Raw genomic sequence first — 27519 nt, 5'->3', positions numbered from 1 at the left:
ACCTGAACCCAGAGAAGCTGGTCAACAGGGATAAAATTGAAATGAAAGCACAAACAATAAGGCCAGTGTATTTTACACAGACTCCCGAGGTAGTTAATGTGGGAAACAGCAGGCTCGGCATTAAAACCCTCTCTGGGCTTGGTTCATTCAGCACACATCTCATTCATGCTCACAGGCCAAAATGAGGCGAAAACGAACACAAATCAAGCCCTGGAGAGGAATCCAGGCCTCGGGCAGTGTCTCTAAGTTATGGACCCCAATTTCCGTAAAACAGCTCAGCAGGTTCCACTAAGCGTAAGATAACTTTATTTTAATAAAAATGTCCTCTTTTGAAGCTGGCCCTTCCCCCCATCACTAGAAAGCAGTTTTTATCAATAAAAAGCAATCCATTTATTTAGACATACTCTTTTTAGGCAACTTTAACTTTTTCCACCGGCGTAACACCACTCTGTACTTTTCACTTTCCGTTTTCTCCTCCAACACTTTTTTCAGAAGAACCCTCATCACTGTCTCTGTTTCTGCTTCTTTATCCTCTCCAATTAGAAGATCCAATGTATCTCCCACTTTCACCTGAAAATTAAAAGAAAACTCAGCCTTCATTGCATTTTGGGAAACGCAGGCCGATGCAAATGTCTTTTTTTTTTTTTTTTTTTAAGTAATCTTTACACCCAAAGTGGGGCTTGAACTGAGATCAAGAGTTGCATGCTGCACTGACTGAGCCAGCCAGGTGCCCCGCAAATGTCCTTGCTGTGAATTTTTATGAGGGGACCATCATCACCCAGAGGGGCATGTGAGAAAAGGTAGTGATTCCTCTGAAGCCATCCCTTATCCCTAGTGCCTCCAGGGCAAAGGGCCTCACGCAGAGGAAGCCTCCAACACACGTGCCCAACACGATCCGCGTCCTTCCATCAGACCTCACCTCACCTGCTTATGGGCAGCTCCTGTGTGCTGTGGCTCGAATACTCACCTCTACCAGGTGATTGAAGGAAATACACGGAGGGATTTGTTTTGGTAACAGTGACAAGAGGCAAAGAAAGTGGGGCACAATCGTAGAGAGTCTGTGCATAGTAATTATTGCCAGCACTGAGAAAACGATTTCCAGTGTAACTTTTCACTGATTTCTACCCAGATGAGCTACGTAATTGGGGATGTGGCAGTCTGTTGAAAAATTAGTCACTGTGGAGTAACATTCAGCTGTATCCCTTAGAGGAATGGGAAACTTCTTTCCGAGCACCGATTAGCCCCAGTGATGCCACATCATCAAGAAGATGGGATTCAATTCACAAAGACGGAATGTCACTAAAAGGATCAGGTTGGATGCTGACTCAATGGGTTCAAAGGGCTGAGGTCAAACCCATTCTTGCCCAGGTGGGACCCTTGGGCTGAGCAGTCCGGGGCATGTCACAGCAGTGTTGCCAGGGACAGCCCATGGTGGGCACCTGGTGCTGACAGGTCGGGATTCCAGGGGCATCCGCCCAGTGACTCAGGATGGAGCTAAATGGACGCAGGTGCCATAGACTGCTTCTACTAGAACACAAGCCAGGAGTGACTGGGGCCACCTCAGACCGCTCACTATTGCTTCCAAGGAGGTGGGCAGCAAGCCCCTGTGTCGGCCACAGACTCTAAGTGGGCAAACGTGGCCATTTAAAAGCCTACGGGAGGGTTTCTGTTTAAGACGTATGGTGCCACTTTTAGCTTGTTTTCTGATTAATACTCTCTGAGGCAGTCCTAAATTCATGCTGTCCAAAACATCTGTGCCTTAGCCAGGCAAGCTCCTATTTGTTTTCCCACCCATTCAAGGGCCCAATATTCAGTCCACAACATGGGACTACACATGTCTGCCACCAGGCCATACTGGCTAAGCCGGGCAGCCTAGAGCGGCTGCCTGCGAAACACACAGCAGCAGATGAGAAACCGTTAACCTTCTCCCCTCTGGGCTGAGAAGCAAAAAGGCTCACACCACAAGGAGGCATGAAGACTGCTTCTCCCCAGGACCTGGAGGACGGGCTGACCCAGGCATCATCTAGGCGGGGCTGTCCTCCCGTAGTTCTCATGAGTTCAATTAAAAAAAAAAAAAAAAAAAAAAAAGACCATTTGGCCTGTGTGGACATTTAAAATCAATGTCCAGAGATACAAGGTTTCAGAACATTTTGAATGCCTTTGCATCTTTCAGCATGACTTTATTTCATTAAAATTCACTTTTTAAGTAACATATGCATATGATACAAAATATAAAAGGCATGAGAGGGTACACAGAGAAAAAAGCCACGTCCGGCGTACCCCTTCACAGACCTACTGTGTGCGGCCGAGCAGCGGATCCCTTTGGTAGCTTACTTCTAAGGCAGAGACTAGAGAAGGAACGTCTCCTTTAGCCAGCCAATCCCAGGGAGCGGGGAGTTTAGGAAGCTTCAGTCCCACACTCGGGCTCTACGCAGCCTCTGTGTAAGTCAGCAGGGACCCGGCCCCGCCAACACCTGGTTTGCAGCTTATGGAGAAGCTCTGCTGCGCCACAGGGGGCCAGGGTCGCCACCGAAGCCCCACGAACCCGTCCGACCCTTCAGGGCCGGCAGCCAGCCACAGACCCATGCAGCAGGCCACGGAAGCGGAGGTGTCCTTTATTCGCTGCAAGGGCCTGTCCATTCTCATGTGGGAGAAGGCACAGCACACACGAAGCAAAACTGGCTGGGATTACGGGCTGTCCCAAATATCTACATTTCAAATCTCCCCTCAGCTGCCGTTACTATGGCTACAGGCCTCCTAGTAACAAGCCAGTCGAGTGTTAACGCTGGCCCCTTCCTTTGCTGACCCTCAGGAGAAATCTGGAAGGCAGCGGAGACAACAGAACACCCAAGGCAGAATGAAGCAGCAGCAATTAGACTGTAGTTAACAGTATCTCAAAGCAGAGGGGGGAGAATACACTTGTGTTTGTAAATGAGGCCCAGGCACAGAGGCGTGGTGCGACCAGAGCAGGTCTTGTCTTAGGAACACTGCGGCTGAGGAGGGGGGGCAGGGCCACAAGCAGGAAAAAGCAATTATGGGATAAGAAGAGCCTGATCTCCAGATGCATGTCTGGAGCGCCTGATTTCCTGCAGCTCACAGAGCCACGACTGACACCCCGAACCTGCTGGGTCAGGTGCCATCACAGACTGTGGACCTTGGGACTCGCAGCTGAGACAAGCACTGGGGAGTGCCCCCCTCCACCCGTCTGTTTAGCCATGAGAACCTGTAGGATCCCAGAGAGCAAGGTCTCTGAAGAAAGCCTCAGTGTTTACCTGGATCCATGGCCAACAGCTCACACCCTCCCTTGTCCCAGAGCAAAAGGATGTGGCTCAAGCCCTCCAACCCCAGGGGTGTTGTGAAATATGAAACAAGCTTCAAAGCCACCTACAAATGTGTGTCTAACTTCCCTGGACACTCAAAAAGAGTGTCCTCACAGAGTGAGATTATGTCTGCCAAAGCCTCATATGTCTGTGTCTTCCAAGCTTTTTTTTTTTTTAAGATTTTATTTACTCATTTGAGACAGAGCGGGCAGCTGAGGAAGGGGGAGGGGCAGAGGGAGAAGCCGACTCCCTGCTGAGCCGGGGGGGAGGGAGGGCTCAATCCCAGAACCCTAGGATCATGACCTGAGCCAAAGGCACATGCTTGACCATCTGAGCCACCCAGGCACCCCTCTTCCAAACTTTTTAAGAGTCTCTGTCATACACTTTTTTATTGTGCTTTGTTAACTTATACTATTCTTACTGTTTTTCCAATTATGAAAGTGATCTATACTTATAAAAAATTCAGAAAAAAGAATGAAGAAAATATAACCAATAATGCCCCAAAGATAAATACTAGTAATATTAGTATTTTAATTCTAGATGTAGGTATATATGCAACTTATTTCTACAAAAATACACAATTTTAACTATATATAATTTATTGTAACAACACTGGACACCGGAAATACATTTTCTTATACCCGATTTCTGTCACTTAACAATAGTATTGCTATGGGCCTGTTAGGAAACAGGGAGTCTCTTTTTTGATAGCTGTTCTGTGCACAGAGTAGGGCACGCAGCAAGTGCAGGGGCGTAACTGCTGAACTGAACAGAATCACACATCTGCTCAGGTAACAGCAGTCCAATGTAACCTCTACACGGATCAACTCTTTCTTCTTAGTCTCATTATTAGCTTTTCATGGGACTAATGACTTGGTTAACAGATTTTTGCCAAGTGATGGTGGCCTGTTTTAAAATTTTGAAGAAAAAGGAGGCTGCAAAAGAGCAAGTGGTTTGTGTGACTAAGTTGGCTGGTGATTCTCACTAGCTTGAGCAGGCCCATGGGGAATTGCAGAGAGGGCAACACCAACACACACAAGGAGTCACTGATGACCCCTGAGGGGAAGCTGGGGTGGCACTGAGTACTGGCAGAGAAACAAAAATATCTGCTGTCAGGGGCACCTGGGTGGCTCAGTTGTTAAGTGTCTGCCTTTGCCTCGGGTCATGGTCCCAGGGTCCTGGGATCGAGCCCCGCATTGGGCTCCCTGCTTGGCGGGGAGCCTGCTTCTCCCTCTGCCTGATGCTCCCCCTGCTTGTGCTCTATCAAATAAATAAGTTAAAAAAAAAAATCTGCTGTCAGAATAGCTCACCGTTCTGCTTTTCTTCCATAATTTTTCCCCATTCAGCCTGAGTTCACCTTTGTAGAATGCATCTTCTACTTTGCTTTAAAAAAAAAAAAAAAAGTCAAATGCTTTGAAACAGAAATATATTCAAAACAATTATACAGGTCTGAGAAAAACACCTGCCATTTATGCGTGTTCTGACAGTGACCAGCCTCTCTACAAAACCACCATTCTGAGTGCGGGGAAAGTGGGAGTCAACTGTTCCTCCCATCTGTGTCTGAAACAGCGAGATCAAGGGGCACTTCTGAACGATGCCGGACTGGGGCAGCAGTCTGCTGGACTCAACCGGGCAGGGAAGCTTTGGGAGGGCCTGGGGCACCCCACCTGACTCCTGCAGCAGCCGCCTGCAAAGCGGGATTCATGACCACCAAAGGGCTCCGGGGTCCGAGAGAAAAACCAGGCACCACACGTATGTGAGGCCATTAAAAAATCCTCTGCGAGTCCACACTGAGGTTGGGGAAACTCCAATCCAGCAGCTGGTGATCTCTCCATTCAAATCACTGGGCAACTAGACCAGAAGAGGGTGCTGACAACAACAGTCAGCGCGCTTTTCTCTCGCTGCTCTGACTCCAGGTGATTAACATCTGGGGTTCTGCTTATAAGAGCAGCAGCTATTTCTCTGGGGAAGAGAGAGCCCCCCCCCCCTTTACAAGTCTGCCAGATTTTAGAGAACATTCAGTAAATTCCCACGAGGATGCCTATGGGTTTAGTCATCTTTATGAGTCCTTAAGCTTCATGGATTAAAAAATTAAACTATGCCATTAAATTATGTCATACAGGTATAAATTATATATGGAAATCCGAAAATATTATCCATACCATGATTCTTACCTTGCATGCAGTATGCACACAATGACTGCTAAAGGAACGAACAATGAGGGTCACTATTCTTATATAATTTGTCTAGCAGAGAGAAGAAGAATACTAAAGAAATCTTCAAAGTTCCACTTAACATCTCTATGCACTATGTATGAATACACAGTATTTTCTTCGTAATAGCTAACATACAAATGAGTACCTATTATGTGTCAGGCACTGTTAAAATGCTTTATTATTTTTAAATTTAAATTCAATTTAATTAACAGAGAGTGTATTCTTGGTTTCAGAGGTAGAGTTCAGTGATTCATCAGTTGCATAACGCCCTCCTTCATGCCCACTGCCCAGTTACCCCACCCCCCACCTCCCCTTCAGCAACCCTCAGTTTCCTAGAGTTAAGAGTCTCTCATGGTTTGTCTCCCTCTCTGTTTTGTCTTCTCTTTCCTTCCCTTCCCCCATGTTCATCTGTTTCGTTTCTTAAATTCCACATACGAGTGAAATCATATGGTATTTGTCTTTCTCTGCTTAACTTACTTCGCTTAGCATAATACCCTCTAGCTCCATCCACTAAGATGCCGTAGACAGAGGAGCACCAACTTCTAAAGTAGGTGCTATTTTACATTTTACAGATGAGAACACTGAAGCTTAGGGAATTCAAGGAACTTGCCCAGGCTCACAGAGCACGAAGGGTCTCACTGTAGAGCCTGCATTCTTTACCACCACATTACACTGCTTCTGTTGCTTCTAAAAGGTACCTTCTTACCCTGTGGCATTTGTGAAACCCAGGCACGATTTCCTCTTGCTGTATACCTCTAACATGGTCATTACTCTCAAGCAGCTGGTATTAAATCCGTGGCTCATCTTAAGAGCTGACTGTGTCTCAGAATCAGGGACATCTGGCACATGGGATGTACAGGCAGTCACCTGACTTGCTGGGGAGTCAGTGTTCTCATCTGCAGAAGGAAATACCTGAAAAGGGTGACCGGGCAGGTCCTCTCCTACCTGGGGCTGCCCCTCACCACAAGATGGGCTGAGTGATGGGAACTACTACATGAAAATGACACAAAGGATCTTGTAATAAAATGCACATTGTACTTACTTTCTCCCGACATCTAGGCCCGTCTTTAGGATAACATCATACCGAAAAGACTGCACTACCTTCTCCAGGTCTTTATAGTCTTTGACCACACTGGGGTCACCCTCGAGCTCCTCTTCCTGCTCACTCGTCTCACAGTTGCTCTCGTCATCAGAGTCCTCTTCATCCTCGGCTTTTTGCAGAGTCTTCTTAGGGGATTTTTTAGAGCTTATATTACTTTTAAGTCTTATGGAGAGTGGGAAAATATATTCTGGAGATATTAAAAGCCTTGGGAGTCTCAGTGAGAAAATGTTATGGAAAAATGTTTTACAATTTGATGTGTTTAACTGGGTACTAGAAAAATGTAAGTATCGATTCCAGGAAGCACAGAGTTTATACGAAGGTGTCCCTTGTAGCGCTCCCCAGAGTCCAATCCAGACATCTGGCTTTCTCAGAACACTGGCAGGCAATCTGACACCAGTCATAGCCATGGCGCATATAACCTGAAACAGACAATAATTCCGTTTTATTTCACAAGTGCAGTATCCTGGCATTCTTACAACACAAACCATTCATACCACGAACACTCTAGATCAGTGCTGTACTTATTCTCCCCTACAAAAGACCATATTGGTCTGCACATACTCAGGGCCATGCACTTTTCTATAGTGAGTCTTCTAGCTGTGCTTCCCTCATAGGGTGGTCAGGAGGGGGGACTAGATACTAAGATGTGTGAACACACCGGTTCTCCTCTTCTCCATCCCACAAATTCACCTGGACACTGATTGCGACCGAAGAATATTAACAGTAGTTCTCAAAGGTTTTAAAAAAAAGATCTCATGGAGAGAAAGACTATTTGTTGACATACGTCACATCCTTACAATACTGACTTTGCCAAGGAAGGACACCAAGTCATGACTTTATAAAACCCAGAGTGAGTCTCTAGACTTTATTTCAACCCCCAGCCCCAGCAAATCGGAGCTAGCAATGAGCAGACTGGACAAAGCTGCATTTTACCTTCTTTTCCATCTTTCTCCTACTGTTTGAGGCATTAGCTAGCAGAGAAGGAAGGGGCCAGGAGACCCACAAACTAGGTAATTGTTTCCTGAGGCACTGAGGTGCTGACATGCCAGAGAGTAGTCAATTCCTAGGTTACCTCAAAAGGAGCAGAAACCATCTTATTATGATGGTAGCAAACCTTCCCAAGTACATCAAGATGGCTTTAGAGACCACGATTTAGTAATCTGAGAAGGGTTGCCATATGGTCCATGTCCTCATACCTTAAGTCTGCAAATGACTTTCCACGATGCCAAGGCTATACTTTCAGACAGATTTCTTTGATGAGGGTTTCAATGATTTTTCCTGCCTACTTTCCATTCACCACAAAGCTGACAATGGTAATTACCTGTAAGCCCACTCAAAAGCACATAGCTAGCTACTTCCAAATTATATTTGTTAACATTTTGCCTCTTATTTTTGTTGGCATGAACAAGGTAGACAACACAAGCTCAACTCTGTATCTCGTTGCTCTTGGGACCCCAATCTGAGTCTTAACTGAGAAATAAAGCAGGCATAATTTAAGGGCTGTTTTTCAACCCAAGTATAATTTGAAATAATTTTTAAATGCTATAAAAACCACAGAGTGTTCTAAAATACTGACCGGAAACTATTTGAAGCACCTTAAAGAGAAATATTGAGAGAAATCATTTTTATACATATTCTACCTAATTTAATAGAGAATGAATAATAACCAGACATAGAAAAAAAACTTAACTTTTATAGAAGTAGGGATAAAGAAAGAAAATAGTATATTTCAGTTCCTAGACTTTGTATTTCATGGATCACTACAATAAAAAATTAAGGTGTGCCTGGCTGGCTCAGCTGGTGGAGCATGTGACTCGACTTCGGGTTATGGGTTCGAGCCCCACACTTGAGTGTAGAGCTTACTTAAAAAAGAAAATCTTTAAAAAAAAAAACCCCAAAAATAAAAAACCGCACACACAAGAAAAGGTACCTAATGGTGGACTTCTTGCCAAGTAAAGATTTTTTTTTTTAAGCAGTAACTGCTGCTCTTATTACCATAATTTAAGAGAAAGAAGATTTCAATGATTATATGTGAAACATATTTTCGCGGCAGAAAATTTGAAAAGAATATAAAGAAAATTCAAACCACCCATATCCACTCTATGACAACCACTGTTAACATTTTAACATATATTCTTCATGGTGTAAAACTTGAAAAAAGTAATTCTTTCATAAGCAGAGCCTTTCCTACCTTCCCACCCACCCAGAACACACAGGAAGATTAACCGTAAGCGGCCAGAGCTCTCTACAATCAGCCTCAGAAATTCTGTGTCAGTCCCAAGTTCTAGACGAAGTAGCATTTATCCAGGTGATGTCCAAGTTACGGGCCAAGACAGCCCTGGCTGAAATCACCACTTACTGTTGGGCCTAGACCAGACTGGTTAATAAGATGCTCTTGTAATACAGAAGATAAAGATTGGCATTAATGATGATAATCTGCCTATCTTTAGGTGTTTTTCAAATTGTAGGTCATGAGCCATTATAAAATTTGTACTTTTTAAGAACTAAAACTGGGGGTCGCTGGGTGGCTCAGTCGGTGAAGCGTCTGCCTTAGAGTCTTCACAGGTCATGACTTCGGGGTCTTGGGATTGCTCCACCCCCCACCCCGTGCCATGTTCCCTGCTCAGTGGGGAGCCTGCTTCTCCCTCTCCCTCTGCTGCTCCCCCTGCTTGGACTATCTCGTGCTTTGTCTCTTGCTGTCAAACAAATAAAAAAGTTTTTAAAAAAACTAAAACTGAAGAGTATAGATAGAAAATATTACAATACATCACATACAGTAAGAGTAAATACTGCTTTATGAAACTTTCATTATAATACACATATGTAAGTATACATACACATACACTGGGTCACCATGGAAAATGTATTTACTAAAGATAACAGTAAAAAAAAAAAGTCAGAAAACACTGGCCTAAGTGACTTCAGCAAAGTTTGTTTTGCTATCAGGTATAATGCCAAAGGCTGTGTATGTATGCCTGCGAGCTGAGAACCTGGCTACACATTCCCCCCAATTAACAATACTCCCAGAGCCGTATGTGTGTGCAGAGATGAAAAGGGCAGCCTCTCAGGGATAACTTTATACAGGGCCCTCATTTTACAGATGAGCACAAATGAGACTTGGAGCAATTTAACAATCTGCTAGGTCGTACAGCGAGTAAACAACACAGCCAGGATTCCAATGACAAGTCTTCTTAACGCTCATTGTTTACTATAGGTCAGGCTCCGCTCTACCTATTAATTCATTTATTCCTTTCAACCAGCCCATCTCAGTGACACGGTCACATAAATACTAAGTGGATTCAAACCTAGGTTCCCTGGCTAAGTCAAGGCTCTTTACCACCATGCTGAACTGTCCATCAGTCTTCTGACTCCGAGGCCACTGTTCTTTCTACTACCCCATGAAATTTATGTCTCATTTTCTCTTGAACAAAAACCAACTTTCACCAACTGCAATACCAGAGAGAATGGATAGTTTCAGGAGCAGAGGAGTGGGAAGAACTGTTGGCCTGACTTAGAAGAAATCCTAAGAGGAGACATCCTGGGGGAGGGAAGTCCTGTCTGTCAGGTCTCTGGACTCCCACGTTCCCCCCGACCCCGAATTCCTGCCATTATAGCACACTGTTACCTTTTATGAGGAATGCCTGGATATGATGGTGCTCTCTGTATATATCACGAATACATTACATTTACCTACACTAGGAAACTTTTATTAGCACAGAATAACTATTAAAATAATACTCACATAGAAAAACAAATAACATAGCCAAAATGTCAAGCCAAGCATTACCTTTGTGTTTATTAGCTACTCCCTCTTTGTGATCTGCTTCATTCTCTAGCAAATGCTGGTACATGCTGAAGTTTAGATATAATTTATGAACATAAAATTGAGAAAACACGTTAACCTAATTTTTGCTGGCGAGGATGACCATTTGTAGCAGTGGGAACCAGGGCCACGGGGTAGAGTCTGAGAACCCAAGTTCTACCACAGAGCTTTCAAACTGGTGGGATGAGGAGTTTTGGGGGAGAGGGCTAACCAGGCCCCAACCCCTCTTCGATTAGAACAGCAGGGCTGGAAAATACTGGGGTTCCTTATATTCCACTTGGAAGAAAGGATTCTACCACTGGAAAGGAGAGTGTCTGTCCTTTAAGCATGGCTTCTCCATCTTCCAGGCTCCACACAAGACACACTCTTCCTCTCTGCCCTCCCCTGCCCTTTCCCAAACTCATGTTGCACCAATACTGTTTATTTCGTACTATTCTTATCTCCCAAACTCTAAGGGTAGTGACAGGGCAGGAACTGTGCCTCATCCCTCATTCCCATCCCCAATCAGCTCGGCACACACAAAAAACCAGTGAACACTTGCAGATTCATTTTCCAGAAATGAAGGGAGCATCCTACCCTTTACCACATCCACCCCTCATGCACTCATTTGCCTGCATATGCCAAATAGCCAGACAGACTAGGTCTGCTTATAAAGCAAACAGTTCTTGTCCTCAAGAAACTGCCATTCAAGTGGAACGTGGATGGGTAAACTGGCTGTCAGAGAACTTGAGTGAAAGCCCAGGTCCAAACAAGGCTGGACCCTGCACAGACTAAAGCTCGGAGCAGGGATACCGGAGAAGAGTTCTAATGGCAAAGGTGGTCTGACACAGAACTTTGGGGGAAACAGCAAGTTACAATGATAATTTTTCACTTTCTAATGGACCACTCTCATTAGCATGCTGTTATTTCTCACTGAATAACCAACCAACCTTCTCTTAATCCCACTGACCCCTAGCTACAACTTCTCTTCTTCCTCTTTACAACAAAACTCCTCAAAAAGGGTCGTCTATACTCTCCTAATGCCTCTCATTTTCTAAACCCAAAAGATCATTTGTTAGTCCTCAACTCGTTTGACTTCTCAGCAGCATCTGAGACAACTGATCACTCCCCTCTTCTTCACTTGGCTTCCAGGACACCTTCCTCTTGGTTTTTCTCCCACCTTACCTGCTGTTTAAGACCCAGACGTCTTAATGTTGGAGGGCCCCGGGGCTCAATTTTTGGCCTGCTTCTCTTCTACATTCACTTTATCCAGCTCAGCTCTATCGGTCAGCTTTGACAAATGCGTATCAAGACGCCAAACACTTCCATGGCTTTAAATACTGCCTATATGCCAACTACTCCCCAAGCTATATCCCCATTCCAGACCTTTCTCCCAAATTCCAGACATGTAGATCTGTGCAGAAGAGTTAATATAGCAGGCTTGAGTCTATCCTTAGAAAGGCCTGCTTGCAAGCTGGACCTTTGGCTGGCATCTGGAAATTTCGATTTCAGGATTCTCAGAATTGACAGGAGTCGCTCACTGGGTCTAAACTGTACAATTCCTTATGCTGAGTACCTGCTTTCCTTCTGGGAGTCTTGAATTTTGGTACATGCTAGGCAGACAGTGCCCATGTGACTACAGCCAATCAACACCCTGGGCAGAGGTTCTAATGAGCATCCCTGATAGACAAAATTTCACATATGTTGTCACAATTTGTTGCTGGGGACTTAAGCATGTCCTATGTGAGTCCACTGGGAGCGGACTCATGGAAGACCACCTGGTTTCCTATACACTTTGTCCTATGGGTCTTCTCCCTTTGCTTACTGTACTTTGTATCTTTTTGCTGTGATAAATCATAGCCATGAGCCAGAGCCAAGTCCTGTTGAATCTTCCTAGGCAATCAGTGCACCTAGGGGCGGTCCTGGCGACCCGACACAATATCCAAATGCCTGATATCTCCACTTAGGTGTGTAACAGGTACTTCAAGCTTTACTGGTCCCAAAACAAACTCCTGACATGTCCCCAACCCTAAATCTGTTCCACTTGTAGCCTTCCCCAACTCAGGGAATGGCAACTCCACTGCTGTAAGTGCTGAGAACAAAAGTTTCCAGTCATTCTTGACTCCCCCTCGTACCCATATCCAGTATCAGGAAATTATGTTGGCTGTATCTTCAAAACATGTCCAGTTATCCCATCACTTCTCACCACTTCCATTGCTACCACAGATTTAAACCATCATGACAGATGATAGCAATACTACAAAGGCTCCATTAGAGTCTATTTTCCACATAGCAGTGATTCTTTCAAAAAGTAATTTATACTCTCTCACTCCTACAAAAGCACTGAGAAAAGGTTAGAGGCTGTATGTGATCTGGTCCCCCCATTCCCCCCATCTCTTGCGATTCTCAACCTCTGCTCTCAGGTCCAGCCACACTGGCTTTCCTGATGCTCCTCACTCCTCACATACAACAGGAACATTTCTGGTAAGGTCTTTGTTCCAGCTGCACCTAGAAATCTCTCCTCCCAGGTAACTGCACAGGTAACTCATTTTCTTCAACTCTGAACTCAAATGTCACCTCAGTGCTGTCCACTCATCCCAATTTTATTTAATAAGCATCTTGCCCTCCCAATCTCCCCTTACTCTGCTCTACTTTTTTCCTCCATAGCACTTCTACCAATTTACCGGTTTTTTTCTTTTTTTGGATTGTCTCCCCTAATAGAATATAAACTCCACAAGGGTAGAAATCTTCACCTGAATTTGTTTCCCTCTGCTGAATCCCAACTGCCCAAAAGAGTGCCTGGCACGCGATGAGTGCTTAATAAGCCACTGTGGAATGAAAGTAGATCAAGAGAAATGGAGCATCAGAATGAATCCAGAAAAGATCCCACAAAGTTTGGAGCTGGATCGAAGGGCAAAAGGCCAGATCTCCAAAGGCCTTGCCTATCAAAGTCTGGACTTGAGCCAGAGAGCATGTGAATCATAGAAAGATCTTAAGCAGGGAAGTAACCCGATAGAAATGCATTTTAAAAGAGTTCTTTGCCAACGGAGTGGACGTGAGCAAGTGGAGATGAAAACTGCAGGAAGCCCGGAGGTTTGTTGTGAGATCTTCAGGAGAGATAAGGTACGTGGACGAGCCCAAGCCTGTAAGCAAAGCAACGTCTGGAACAGAGGCAACGCTGCCTTTGACCTGCGGGACACTGGAATTGCTCCACGTTCGTGAACTTGCTCACTGCTCGGTTAGGGAGAACCTGGTCTAACTGCTTTGCCGTCTACTGCAACTGAAAATCGTCCCTTCTGGAGACCTCTCAGGTTGACCGCGGAAACAGGGTCGGCTTCCCCGACATACTTCCCACCCCCGCGAGCGGCGCACCTTCCCGGGTCTTCAAGGTCAACGGAAACTGGACACCTGCGTCCTCGAGCTCCGGGTCTGCGCTTGGAGCCAGCAGTAGCGGCCCGGCCCAAGGGCGACTGCCACGGCGCACCGGATCCCCACGGCCCCTGCAGCCCCCGGGTCCACAGGGCGTCCAGAGGATAGCCGGGCCGAGGCAAGACGCGGGAGATTCACGCCGAGTCCTGGCAGGAGCGCAGGCACGGCAAAGGCGCTCGTCGCGCCCCTACTTCACGAATGCGCGCCAGAAAGCAACAGGGTGGGCTCCGGCCGTGGACACAACACGCCCGACAGGGGCGCAGTTACTTGCCCGTCAGGGCCGCTCCTCCCTCCCTCGATCCCTCCCGGCGGCCCTGCGGCCCCAGGCCTCCATGCCCCGCCCCTCCTTGCCCCGCCCCTTCCGTCAGCGCCGCCGCGGCGAGAGCGGGCCGGGCGGGGCTCACGGGCGCGGCGGCGGCGGCGCAGCGACCCCTGCTGGAGATGGCGCTTCGGAGGACTGCTTAGAGGACGGGCCCCAGCCGATTCGAGCCCGGAAGCCGGCACCGCCTGTTTCCACGTGGCTGAATAGAGCTTACCTTCCTGCGGTGTCCTTGGATTTTCTGGGGTCACAAACCGTTTTGAACATCTTTGAGAGTTATAACGTTGCTTCCATAAAAATGTACATACCTGCCAGAACTTACTAATAAACTAAGGTAAGTTCACAACATCTTTTCAAGAATAAAGTGATTAAAAGGTAACTGGGTCATAACTCTCATGCAGTAGCTGATTAGATGGCCAAATAAAAAAGTCTGAAAAGACTGCTTAGCCATGGACCTTGTGGAAACAAACACTTTTGCGACGTAAAAAGATAAACCAGGAACCAAAGAAAGAACTTCCAAGGGACAACTTGTTTTATACATATTCACATTAATGCTTATGGGGACACATGCTCTGTTAAATCAAAAATAGCGATTTCCCCCCCGTTATCAGAGCATCCTCCCTTCTCTTTCCCGTCCTCACCATCTCTAAGTTTCCTACACATTATTTTCCACTGCTTCCTCATTGCTTCACACAGTGGCTATTTGGTTGCATTCAAACAATAAGAAAGAGGGGTTACAAATTGTTTCAAATGTTCAAATGATAAACTTGTGCAACTGTCAATTCAGTTTATACTGTTGACATTTTGGGTGATACACAGTTGCATTTACTAGTTTAAGTCATTTGTAGATTACAGATAAATTGTTAAATCTGCCAGTAATAGGGGTTTATCAGTATTATTATAAACTTACAAAATTACTCTATAATTGTGCATGATTACAGGAGGAGATAAAAGAATACAATGATAATGGGTTACACAGACCCAACCTGGTCACTGGCCTTTAAAAAAAGAGACATTTCATTAGATGAATCAAGTTAGTTTTTAATGTAAAATGCTAATTAATATTAAAAACTGCTGTGAGATTAACAAGTAGTATGTGGGGGGTTGGGAGTACATATATTTGTGATTTGTAATTTTTTTCTTGGGTGCCTGGCTGGCTCAGTTGGTAGGGCATGTGACTCTGGATCTCAGGGTCATGTGTTCAAGTCCCATGTTGTGTGTGGAGCCTACTTACAAAAGAAAAAAAGAAAGAAAGAAACATCCCATTCTTTTTTCCCCTGGGCAGGTGCTCCTGCTGTAGTGCATTTTGGGAGTTGTAGTTTTCACAAATTCAGACCATCTAGTGGACCAAATTCCCATTTCAGTCAACAGGGCTACACTACTTCAGATCACAAGATGAGAATTTTAATTTAGCTCAAGTAATTAATCTTACATAAAGAGTTGAGTAAATCGGATGGTGCCTTTGGTTGGGGCCAGTAGATAAAGTTATGTTTTTAATGCAGGAGGAGCAGCTTCACTGTCCGTACTCTCAACATTGTTACAGGCTAGATTTTATTTTCTTATATTTCCTCTTACAACTTATTTACTGCTTCTTTTTTTTATTAAAATATTTTATTTATTTACGTGAAAGACAGAAAGGTCAAGAGCACAGAGGGAGAGGGAGAAGCAGACTCCCTGCCGAGCAGGGAGCCCAACGTGGGGCTCCATCCCAGGACCCTAAGATCATGACCTGAGCCAAAGGCAGACGCTTAACCGACTGAGCCACCCAGGTGCCCCTGCTTGTTTATTTCTTTGTTTAAGCGGAGAAAAATTACCTGGAGAAGAAAGTTCCTTTCCACTGCCTCACCTTGATTATCCCAAACCTCAAGGTTGGCTAATCAAAAATATTTTAAGAACAATCCATTACAAAGCCCCATCCCTCCACTCTGCACCCCATCTCCTCTCACCTTCTCAAGGAGCTTATTCTTTTGGTTCTGCTCTTTCCTGAATCAATCTTTCACACTCTTCCGGATCATTCTTGCCCACATACAAACAATACAAGCAAGTAACAAGTTCTAGTTATCTCACATAAATGAGATATATGAGAGATTATTTAATTTTAAAAAAATGAATAGATATAATGTGATACTTTCTTCACTTTATTTTTGAGATTCATTCCATTTTTTTTTAAGGATTTTATTTATTTATTTGACAGAGAGAGAGAGACAGCGAGAGAGGGAACACAAGCAGGGGGAGTGGGAGAGGGAGAAGCAGGTTTTCCGCCGAGCAGGGAGCCCGATGCGGGGCTCGATCCCAGGACCCTGGGATCATGACCTGAGCCGAAGGCAGATGCTTAACCGACTGAGCCACCCAGGCGCCCCAAGATTCATTCCATTTCATTCATTCCATAAACATTCCATGTTTATACATACCTTTGGGGGGCGCCTGGGTGGCTTAGTTGGTTAAGCATCTGCCTCCTGCTTGGCAGGGAGTCTGCTTCTCCCTCTGACCCTCCCCCTTCTCATGTGCTCTCTCTCTCTCTCTCTCTCATTCTCTCTCTCACATAAATAAATAAAATCTTTAAAAAAAATAAATAAAAAATATACATACCTTTGGGCTTCTTCATGCAATTCATATGTAAATTATTCCCAGTTTATTTGTTTCCTTCCTAAAGAACAATTAAATTTTGTCAAACATTGCGGTGGTGGGCACTTATGGGGATACCACTGTGTGTGAAAGTGTCTCCAGGGTGCTTACTTAGAATAGGAATCTCCGGGACCCAGCATGTTTTTCTTCAATCTTAACTAAAAATGGCCCAATTTACACTTATATTATTAATTTACATTTGTACAAGCTCAGGAAAGCCATATTTTCCCCCATTCTCAATAGTTCTCAATAGATTTTTATTTTTATTTTTAAAGAATTTATTTATTTAAGAGAGAGTGAGAGAGAGAGCACAAGCAGGAGGAGCAGCAGAGGGAGAGGGAGAAGCAGACTCCCCGCTGAGCAGGGAGCCTGATGGGGGACTTGATCCGAAGACCCCAGGATCATGACCTGAGCCGAAGGCAGACGCTTAACCGACTGAGCCACTCAGGCACCCTGTCATCAGATTTTTAAATAGTGTCAGTTGTATGGATGGAAAATGGCACCTTGTTTTAACTTGTAAATTTTCCCTGATTGGTATAAAGATTGAGTATCTTTTTGTATAGTTGTTGGTCATTCAGATTTTCTCTTCTTTGATTTGCCAGTTTATACCCTTGCCCACTTTTCTGTGTAGTTTCCTTTTCCATTCACCTGCCTTCCTGGTGAAGGTAAACACAAGCACCGCCAGAACTCTAGGAACTCACTGCATGCATCATGCACATGACCTGCAACAGAAATGGCTCCCATGGAGTTCAGCTGTGTAGTGATCCTGGTAACTGTGCTCCTGGTTTGGGTTTATGAGGCCCTTGTTTAGTTGCTTGCTTGCTTTCTTTTTTTGGAATGGACTATTTTTAAAAAATTTATTTATTTATTTATTTGAGAGAGAGAGAGGGAGAGTGGGGAGAGGGGCAGAAGGAGAAGCAGACTACCTGCTGAGCAGGGAGCCCGATGTGGGGCTTGATCCCAGGACCCTGGAATCATGACCTGAGCCGAAGGCAGACGCTTAACCGACTGAGCCACCCAGATGCCCCTGCCAGTATTTTTTTTTTTTAAAGATTTTATTTATCTGAGAGAGAGAATGGGAGAGAGAGAGAGCATGAGAAGGGGGAGGGTCAGCAGGAGAAGCAGACTCCCCGCTGAGTGGGGACCCCGATGCAGGACTCCATCCTGGAACTCCAGAATCATGACCTGAGCCAAAGGCAGTTGCTTAACCAACTGAGCCACCCAGGCGGCCAGGATTTTTTTTTTTTAACTAAAGTACAGTTGATACACGTGCTATCCTAATTTCAGGTATATAATATAGTGATTCAACTTCTCTATACATTATGCTCTGCTCCCCACAAATGTAGCTACCATCTGTCACCATACAGTACTGTCACAATACCATTGACTATATGCCGTGTGCTCTACCTTCCATCTCCTTGACTTATTCATTCCATAACTGGAAGCCTGTACCTCCCACTCTTTCACCCCTTTACCATAATTTATTTTTATTCTTCTGTTGATGGACTATGACTACTTTTCTGATTTTTTGTTTTTGTTTTTACTATATTAGCAAATGTATCCATGAACCATCTTTCAGATTTATTTAAGCCAAAATTTTCAGAGGGCATCGATTTAGGAGTAAAATTACTGGAATTTTGAGTGTGCATATGTGTTCAGCCTTATAAAATAAGCCAAACTATTTACCAAAATGATTATTATCTGACCAAGCAGTATGTGAGACTTTCCAGTTTGGTTCATATTCTTTCTAGTAAGTGCAGCTTTACACTATCATGCTTTTCAATTTTTACTAATCTAGTGGGAGTGTAATGGTATCTCATTGTGCTATTAATTTGCATTTCTCTGGTTACTCATAAAGTTGAGCATCTTTTCATTTGCTTGTTGGCAATTTTTGTTTCTTCAGCTGTTTTGTCCAATTTTGTTTAATGATTTTATTTTATTTATTTTTAAAGATGTCTTTAAGAGAGAGAGAGAGAGAGCATGTGCGAGCAGGTGGAGGGGCAGAGGGAGAGGGAGAGAAGCAGACTGTGCTGAGTGCATAGCCTGAGAAGGGGCTCAATCTCACAACCCTGAGATCATGATCTGAGCCAAAATCAAGAGTCCGATGCTCAAATGACTGAGCCACCCAGGTGCCCCTAAAGATTTTATTTTTAAATAATCTGTACACCCATCGTGGGGCTCAAATTTACAATCCCAAGATCAGGAATCATATGCTTCTCCCAACTGAGCCAGTCAGGCACCCCAGTGGCTTCTTCTCTTTTTTTTTTAAGATAGTTTTTTTTTTTTTTTAAGATTTTATTTATTTATTCATGAGAGACAGAGAGAGAGAGGCAGAGGGAGAAGCAGGCTCCCAAGGAGCAGGGAGCCCATGTGGGACTCGATCCCAGGACCCCGGGATCATGACCTGAGCTGAAGGCAGATGCTTAACCATCTGAGCCACCCAGGCACCCAATGGCTTCTTATTTTTAATGTAATTATAGGGGAGGTGAAAAACCTCTTTCCTTTATCCTCATGTTCAGTAACTGGGATCTTTCAAAATTAAACTGACAAAAGACAGATTAACAGGAGAAAAAAAAAAAACCCAGAGTTTGTTTATGTGTGCAAAGTACATACACACAGGAGAATTCAGTGATGAGCAGCTCAAAGGGGTGGTTAGAATTAGGGGATCTAATACTATCTTAACAAAGGGCAATAAGTTGTGGAGAAGTGGCAAGACAAAGGAAAATAGTTTAGGCTTCTAGGGGTAGTAAATTGCAGGAAGATAAATAGGGGGGGAACTAATGGAAGAGAAGGGCTATTTTAGTAACATTTGTTATGCAAACTCAATCTCATGCAGTCTTGGGGTGATAAGAGTGTCTATGGCAGTTCTTTTCTTCCGGGTTGGGAGAAGTAAGGGGAGCGCCTTCATAAAGGAAAATTTATACACCCTGCTTTTAGGTAGAAAGCAGGAGGGTGGAAAGCTTTGCCTTTGTCTGCTGTTTTTCAGTTGCCTTCAGCCCCAAATAACGCTTATGCCAAAGTGGCACATTTTGGGGTAGTATACTCTGATGGCCTTCATAATTGAATCTATCAGTCTTGTTTTCAGTGACTAACACATTGTAGTTTTTGTTTAAGAAATCTTTTCTGGGGCGCCTGGCTGGCTCAGTCAGTGGAGTGTGTGACTCTCGATCTCGGGGTCATGAGTTCAAGCCCCATGTGTGGACATAGAGCTTACCAAAAAAAAAAAAAAAAAGATAGAAAATAAAAAAAATTTTCTAAAAAAAAAAAAGGAAAATTTTCCCAACCTTGAAAGTCATGAAGGTATCTTCTCATTTCTTTCAACAGTTCTAGAGTTTTATCTTTCATATTTAAGTCTATTCCATTTTGAACTGTTTTTTATGTGTGGTGTGAGGGAAGAATTCAATTTCATCTTTTTTTTTCCCCCCATAAGGATCACAGTTTCCTAGGTGTTCTTTCATTAGGGACCTGAATGACACCTCTGTCATATGTCAAGTATCTGTGTGTGTGTGTGTTGCTAAGTTCTCTGTTTTATTCCACTGGTCCCTCTACCAATACTACACATCTTTTTTTTTTATAGTCTTAATAAAACAGCTGTGTGATAAGTTTTGATATTTGGCAGACCATTCCCCCCTGTACTCCCATCGCTTACTGTTAATTAAATGAAGAGGCCATTAGACTGATGTGGGTCTAATGCCATGGTGGCCTACATGAGCAAATCTAAGTCTGTAAATGCCTGAAGGTTATGAGATCAAAATACTAAGGATGACCAATCAAAAACAGCCAAGTAGGCTTTAAGCTATAACCAGTCAATTATTTCCTTACTTTGCTTCTGCCTTTCCTCTGTAGGTCTTTCCCTGAGCTCCTGTCAGTGGGGTGCTCATAACCACTTCCATTTTGGTGCTGTCTGATTCAAATCTGATTTTTGCTCAAATAAACTCTTAAAATTTTTAATATGACTCAATTTATCTTTTTTATTTAAAAAAATTTTTTTAAGATTTCATTTATTTATTTGACAGAGAGAGACACAGTGAGAGAGAGAACACAAGCAGGGGGAGTGGGAGAGGGAGAAGCAGGCTTCCCCCTGAGCAGGGAGCCCAATGTGGGACTCGATTCCAGAACCCTGGGATCATGACCCGAGCCGAAGGCAGACGCTTAACCAACTGAGCCACCCAGGCGCCCCTCAAAAAAATTATTAAAGATTTATTTATTTTAGAGAGAGAGAGAGATTGCACACACGTGCATGGGGGGAGGGGCAGAGGGAGAGAATCTCAAGCAGATTCCCCACTGAGTGCAGAGCCCAACGTGGGGCTCAATCTCAGGACCCATGAGATCATGACCCATGAGATCACGACTTGAGCCTAAACCAAGAATCAGATGCTCAACCGACTGAGCCACCCAGGCACCCCTGCCTCAGTTTATCTTTCAACACTCCCTTATCTGACTTCTTCAATTTGCATTAGTTTAGAACTAATCAATATTTTTTATAATCTTGAGTTTTCCAATAAAATGAACATGACCTATAGCTCCTTTTGTTTAGAGCTTCTTTAATATTTTTCAATAATTTATCTTTTTTTTTTTTAAGATTTTTTTTTTTTAGTAATCTCTACACCCAGTGTGCGGCTCTAATTTACAATCCCAAAATCAAGAGTCACATGCTCTACCAACTGAACCAGCCAGGTACCCCTCAACAATTTATCTTTTTTTTTTTAAGATTTACTTATTTATTATTTTAGAGAGAGAGAGTGCAGGGGGAGGGGCAGGGGGAGAGGGAGAGAGAGAATCTCAAGCAGATTCCCTGATGAGTGGGGAGCCTGATGCGGGGCTCGATCTCACAACCCTGAGATCATGACCTGAGCTGAAATCAAGAGTCAAACACTTAACCGACTAAGCCACCCAGGTGTCCCTAATTTATGATTTTTTTTAAAGATTTATTTACTTACCTGAAAGAGCAAGAATGAGAGAGAGAGAGAGTACATGAGGGGGGGAGGGTCAGAGGGAGAAGCAGGCTCCTCACTGAGCAGGGAGCCCGATGCGGGACTCGATCCCAGGACTCCGGGATCATGACCTGAGCCGAAGGCAGTCGCTTAACCAACTGAGCCACCCAGGCGCCCCCTAATTTATGATTTTAAATATAAAAGTTTTGTAGAGCTTTTGTTAGATTTACAGTAATACCCCCTTCTCCATGGGGGATACATTCCAAGATCTCCAGTGGATCCCTGAAACTGCAAATGGTAATGAACCCTATATATACTATGTTTTTGCCTATACATACAATACCTTTAATGAAGTTTAATTTATAAATTAGGTACAGTAAGAGGTTAATGACAGTAACTAATAATATAATAGAATAATTATAATATACTGCAATAAAAGTTATGTGAATGTGGTCTCTTTCCCTCAAAATATTTTATACTATACGCATCCTTCTTCTTGTGTTGATGTGAGATGATACAATGCCTATGTGATGAGAGGAAGTGAGGTGTGTGATGTAGGGATTGTGATGTAGCATTAAGATACTACTGACCTGATGATTTGTCAGAAGGAGGATCATCTGCTTCCAGATCATGGTTAACCACAGGTGATTGAAACTGTGTAATGTGGGGCGCCTGGGTGGCTCAGCTGGTTGGGCGACTGCCTTCGGCTCAGGTCATGATCCTGGAGTCCCGGAATCGAGTCCCGCATCGGGCTTCCTGCTCAGCGGGGAGTCTGCTTCTCCCTCTGACCCTCCCCCGCTCTCATGTGCTCTCTCTCTCATTCTCGCTCTCTCAAATAAATAAAATCTTTAAAAAAAAAAAGAAACTGTGTAATGTGAAACACTGTGACTTAGGGGGAGACTATGTATTCCTGGGTACCATATATTTTTCTTGTCATTTCAAATTGTATCATTTAGTTACATTTTGAAAACTTTTTTATTGATGTAAAACTTATATAGTAAAGTGCACAAATCTTAAGTATAAGCTCAGTGACCTTGTGCATATGTATCAGTCCTGTAATTACCATACAGAAAAAGATATAGAGCATTTCCAACACACCAGAAGGCTCTATCATGCTTCCTTCCAGTGAACAATGCCAAAGAGAATCACTATTCTGACCTCTATTACTACACATTAGCTTTGTCTGTCTGTACACAGTTATATTTTTTCTTTCTTTCTTTTTTTTTTTTTAGAGATTTTATTTATTCATTTGTCAGAGAGAAAGAGAGAGAGCACAAGCAGGGGGAGCAGCAGGCAGAGGGAGAGAAGCAGGCTCCCTGCTGAGCAGGAAACCTAATGCACGGCTTGATCCCAGGACCCTGGGATCATGACCTGAGCCGAAGGCAGACACCCAACCAACCAAGTGACCCATGTCCCCCCCTCCCCCCAGTTATATTTTCTAACCACTTCTTGTTAGTGTATAGCAATACAACTGAGTTTGGTAAGTTGAACTCTTATTCAGCCACCTTACTATGCTCTCATTAATTATACATGAATGGTTTTTGTATTTCTGTAGAGTGTTTGGGACTTTTTATGTGGACAATCATATCTGTGTATGATAATAGTTTTGTTTCTATTTTTTTAGCGTTTTTTTTAATATAGTTGGCACAGAATTTTACATTAGTTTCAGGTGTACAACACAGTGATTCAACTTCTCTATATGTTATGCCATGCTCACCACGAGTGTAGCTACCGTCTGTCCCCACACAACACTGTTACAGTACCATTGACTATATTCCCTACGCTGTGCCTTTTATTTCCGTGACTTACTCATTCCCTAACTGGAAGCCTGTGTCTTCCAATCCCTTTCATCCATTTTGCCCATCCTGTCACCCCTCTCCCCTCTGGCAGTGATCAGTTTGTTCTCTATATTTATAGGTCTGATTTTGCCTTTTGTTTATTTATTCATTTGTTTTTTTATTTTTTACTTATTTTTTTTAAAGATTTATTTATTTGAGAGAGACAATGTGAGAGAGAGCACAAGCAGGGGGAGGAGGGGCAGAGGGAGAGGGAGAGGCAGACTCCCTGCTGAGCAGGGAGCCTGACGCGGGGCTCAATCCCAGGACCCTGGGATCATGACCTGAGCCAAAGGCAGCCACTTAACTGACTGAGCCACCCAGGTGCCCCTCATTTGTTTTCTTAGATTCCACATATGAGTGAAATCATATGGCATTTGTCTTTCCATTTTTGACTTATTTCACTTAGTATGATACCCTCTAGGTCTATCCATATTGTTGCAAATGGCATGATCTCTTCTTTTTTTCTGGCTGTGTAATATTCCACTGTGTGTGTGTGTGTGTGTGTGTGTGTGTGCGAGCGCACGCATATATGTATACACACACGCGCACATACACATACACGCACTACATCTTTCTTATCCATTTGTCTATCAATGGACACTTGGGTTGCTTCCATATCTTGGCTATTGTAAATAATGCCACAATAGACAGGCATGTATATATGATTTTGTATTAGTGTTTTCATGTTCTTTGGTAAATATCCAGTAATGGAATTATGGATCATATGGTATTACTTTTTTAATTTGTGAAGAACCACCATATTGTTTTCCATAGTGGCTGCACCAATTTACATTCTTGCCAACAGTACACAAGGGTTCTTTTTTCTTCACATCCTCACCAACACTTGTGATTTCTTGGCTTTTTTATTTTAGTCATTCTAAAATGGGTGTAAGGTGATAACCTCATTGTGGTTTTCATTAGCATTTTCATGATGATTAGTGATACTGGGGATGTTTTCATGTGTCTAATAGCTTTTCTTTCTAATCTTTGTACTTCCTAAATCTTCTTATCTCACTGTTGGTTCTGTGTTCTGGTATAATGTTGAACAAAAGCAGTGGTAGGGTCATTTAGATTCTAAAAGGAATGCTTTTTTTTTCTATTAAAAGTGATATTTGCATGAGGCACCTGGGTGGTTCAGTCAGTTAAGCATCCGACTCCTGATTTTGACTCAGGTCACGATCTCAGGATGGTGAGATCAAGTCATGTGTTGGGCTCAGCACTGGGTATGGAGCCTGCTTGAGATTTTCTCTCTTCCTCTCCTTGTGTCCCTCCCCAACCCACCACCCCCCATCCCCGCCCTGCTCTCTCTCTCTCTCTCTCTAAAAAAAAGTGATATTTGCTAAAGGTTTTGGCATACCTTTTTTTTCCCAGATTAAGAAGCACCCTTTTATACTTCTTTTGCTATAGAATATTTTATAGATTTTTAAAAAGATTTATTCATTCGAGAAAGAGAGCCTGCTTGAGTGGGGGAGGAGGGCAGAGGGAGACGGAGAGAGAGAATCCTCAAGCGGACTCCCTGCCAAATGGGGAGCCTGACACAGGGCTTGATCCCAGGACCCCAAGATCATGACCGATCTGAGCCAAAATCAAGTTGGATGCCCAACTGACTGAACCACCCAGGTGCCCCTAGAATCTTTTTTTTTTTTTTTTTTTAAAGATTTTATTTATTTATTAGAGAATGAGAGACAGAGAACACGAGAGGGAAGAGGGTCAGAGGGAGAAGCAGACTCCCTGCTGAGCAGGGAGCCCGACGTGGGACTCGATCCCGGGACTCCAGGATCATGACCTGAGCCGAAGGCAGTCGCTTAACCAACTGAGCCACCCAGGCGCCCCGGTGCCCCTAGAATCTTACAGATTTTAATCATGAATGAATTTTGAGGTTTTTTTTTTTAGATGAACTCATTTATTTGAAACATTAAATTAGGCAAAGAAAAATATATGCAACTGCATAAAAAGAATCACATTCTCATACTACTTAAACATACAGCAGTGGTAAAAAATAGTGAATTGTGGAATGGATCCCAGGATTTAATGCAGAAAACACCCTGTACAGAAAAACTTCAGGCTTCTAACTTCACTGAATCCAATACTAAACGTGCTTCCTTATATTCCTCCGTTTCTTCCAAGTCTTTTTCACTCTCTAATAACTGCAGAAGATTGGTTTATGCTGCTTCCAACCTGCGCTGGCAATCTGGGATCATCATCTAGGACTCTTACAGGATCTCTGCCTGCTTTTTAATGGCGTAATTTTCACCATCTTCAGCTTTCATTTTTTCGATCTTTTCTTCTTGTTGTTTTGCTTCTTTCTCATACATCATTTTTTCTTTGACCAATCGCTTCACCACACCAGTTTTGATCTTGATCTGTCTCACGTGAGGATCGGCCATGATCCCTCGAGTGCCGCAGGAAAGACTGAATTTTGAGTTTTATCAAATACCGTTTCTTTTTTTTTTTTAAGATTTTATTTTTTAAAGTAATCTCTACACCCAACATGGGGCTCAAATTCACAACCCTGAGATTGAGTCCAAAACTCCACCAACTGAGCCAGCCAGGTGTCCCTCAAACACCATTTCTGCATGTATCTGAGAAGATCACATGGTTTTTCTCCTTTAAAATATGTTGTGATTAAGTGTGTTCATGGATTTTTAAAAAAAATATTTTATTTATTTATTTGAGAGAGAGCATGCATGAGGAGAGGGGCAGAGGGGAAGGGGCAGAGAGGGAGGGAGAGAAAGGGAAAGAATCTCAAGAAGACTCCCTGCTGGGGCACCTGGGTGGCTCAGTCAGTTAAGCGGCTGCCTTCGGCTCAGGTCATGATCCCAGGGTCCTGGGATGGAGTCCGACATCAGGCTCCCTGCTCAGCGGGGAGCCTGCTTCTCCCTCTGCCTACTAGTGCTTCTATCTCTCTGTCAAATAAAAAAAAAAGAAGACTCCCTGCTGAGCGTGGAGCCGATGTCACGGTCATGGGATTGACCCCAAGATCATGACCTGAGTCAAAATCAAGGGTCAGTCAACTGACTGAGCCACCCAGGCACCCCTGGATTTTCTAATATTAAACGCTTCTTGTATAAACCCAGCTTGGCCATTAAAAAAATTCTCTTATGAAATTTATAATTAAAGTAGGTTTCTTGGAGTGCCTGGCTGGCTCAGTCAGTGGAGCGTGTGTGACTCTTGATCTTGGGGTTGTGAGTTCAAACCCATGTTGGGTGTGGAAATTACCTAAAAATAAAATCTAAAAATAAATAAATAAATAAAGTGAGGTTTTGTTTTGTTTGTTTTTAGATTTTATTTATTTGAGAGAGTGTGCGAATGTGCACAAGTGGGGGGAGGGACAAGCAGACTGCACTGAGCATGTAATGAAGGATAGTTGGAAGAAAGGCAAACTACCCTTAAAAGGATTTTACACCATCCTTGGAGGAGCCCTGCAAGGGCTTTAATCAGATTAAAAATCCCTAGACTTAGGGGTGCCTGGGTGGCTCAGTTGGTTAAGCGACTGCCTTTGGCTCAGGTCATGATCCTGGAGTCCCGGGATCGAGTCCCACGTCGGGCTCCCTGCTCAGCAGGGAGTCTGCTTCTCCCTCTGACCCTCTTCCCTCTCGTGCTCTCTATCTCTCATCCTCTCTCTCTCAAATAAATAAATAAAATCTTAAAAAAAAATAAATAAATAAATAAAAATCCCTAGACTTAGAAACAACAGTGGCAACCCTCTCGGGTCCCATCCCTCTTTGGGAGCTTTGTATTCTATCACTCAATAAACTTTACTATTGCTCAATAAACTTTGCTTTGCTGCCCACCACTCTGTCTGGTCTACCTCTTCATTCTTCAAAGTGGCATGACCAAGAACAGTGAGCACTTAAAGGAGAAGAAGTCCTATAAAACATGGAGCCCAATGTGGGGCTTGATCCCAGGACCCTGAGATAGTGACCCGAGCGGA

General features: G+C 43.7%; 1 protein-coding gene and 1 pseudogene across 3 annotated transcripts; both read right to left on the bottom strand.

Annotated features, from left to right (window-relative positions):
* Positions 1–283: 283 nt before the first annotated feature.
* MTRES1 (mitochondrial transcription rescue factor 1) lies at positions 284–14203 on the bottom strand. Of its 3 annotated transcripts, none has more exons than XM_025863408.2 (4): positions 13849–14203; positions 6579–7057; positions 4631–4703; positions 284–570 (listed from the first exon to the last, which is right to left on the bottom strand). In XM_025863408.2, exons 2-4 carry the CDS (start codon positions 7043–7045, stop codon positions 391–393), a joined length of 720 nt encoding a protein of 239 aa, XP_025719193.1. In that variant the 5' UTR covers positions 7046–7057; positions 13849–14203; the 3' UTR covers positions 284–390. The 3 variants fall into 3 exon arrangements, with proteins under 3 accessions (XP_025719193.1, XP_025719185.1, XP_025719201.1); XM_025863400.2 differs by having other exon boundaries at positions 13813–14202; XM_025863416.2 differs by lacking the exon at positions 13849–14203 and adding an exon at positions 13194–13802.
* Positions 14204–25587: 11384 nt separating this feature from the next.
* On the bottom strand, positions 25588–25991 carry LOC112814781 (tubulin-specific chaperone A pseudogene; annotated as a pseudogene).
* Between the last annotated feature and the right edge of the window lie 1528 nt (positions 25992–27519).

The sequence above is a fragment of the Callorhinus ursinus genome, unplaced genomic scaffold, assembly GCF_003265705.2.
Source record: "Callorhinus ursinus isolate GAN/ISIS: 27379988/994484 unplaced genomic scaffold, GSC_fseal_2.0 scaffold6, whole genome shotgun sequence".
Classification (NCBI taxonomy): Eukaryota; Metazoa; Chordata; class Mammalia; order Carnivora; family Otariidae; genus Callorhinus; species Callorhinus ursinus.
Note: the sequence above shows the minus strand (reverse complement) of the source record. Positions and strands in the feature narration are given on the sequence as shown.

Excerpts from the sequence above, each read along its gene's own strand:
- MTRES1 (XM_025863408.2), bottom strand. The coding sequence starts at position 7,045 with ATGGCTATGACTGGTGTCAGATTGCCTGCCAGTGTTCTGAGAAAGCCA. Across the intron at positions 4,704-6,578 it reads GGCCTAGATGTCGGGAGAAA|CAAAGTAGAAGATGCATTCT; the intron begins GTAAGTACAATG and ends TTTTTTTTAAAG. Across the intron at positions 571-4,630 it reads TATGGAAGAAAAGCAGAACG|GTGAAAGTGGGAGATACATT; the intron begins GTGAGCTATTCT and ends TTTAATTTTCAG.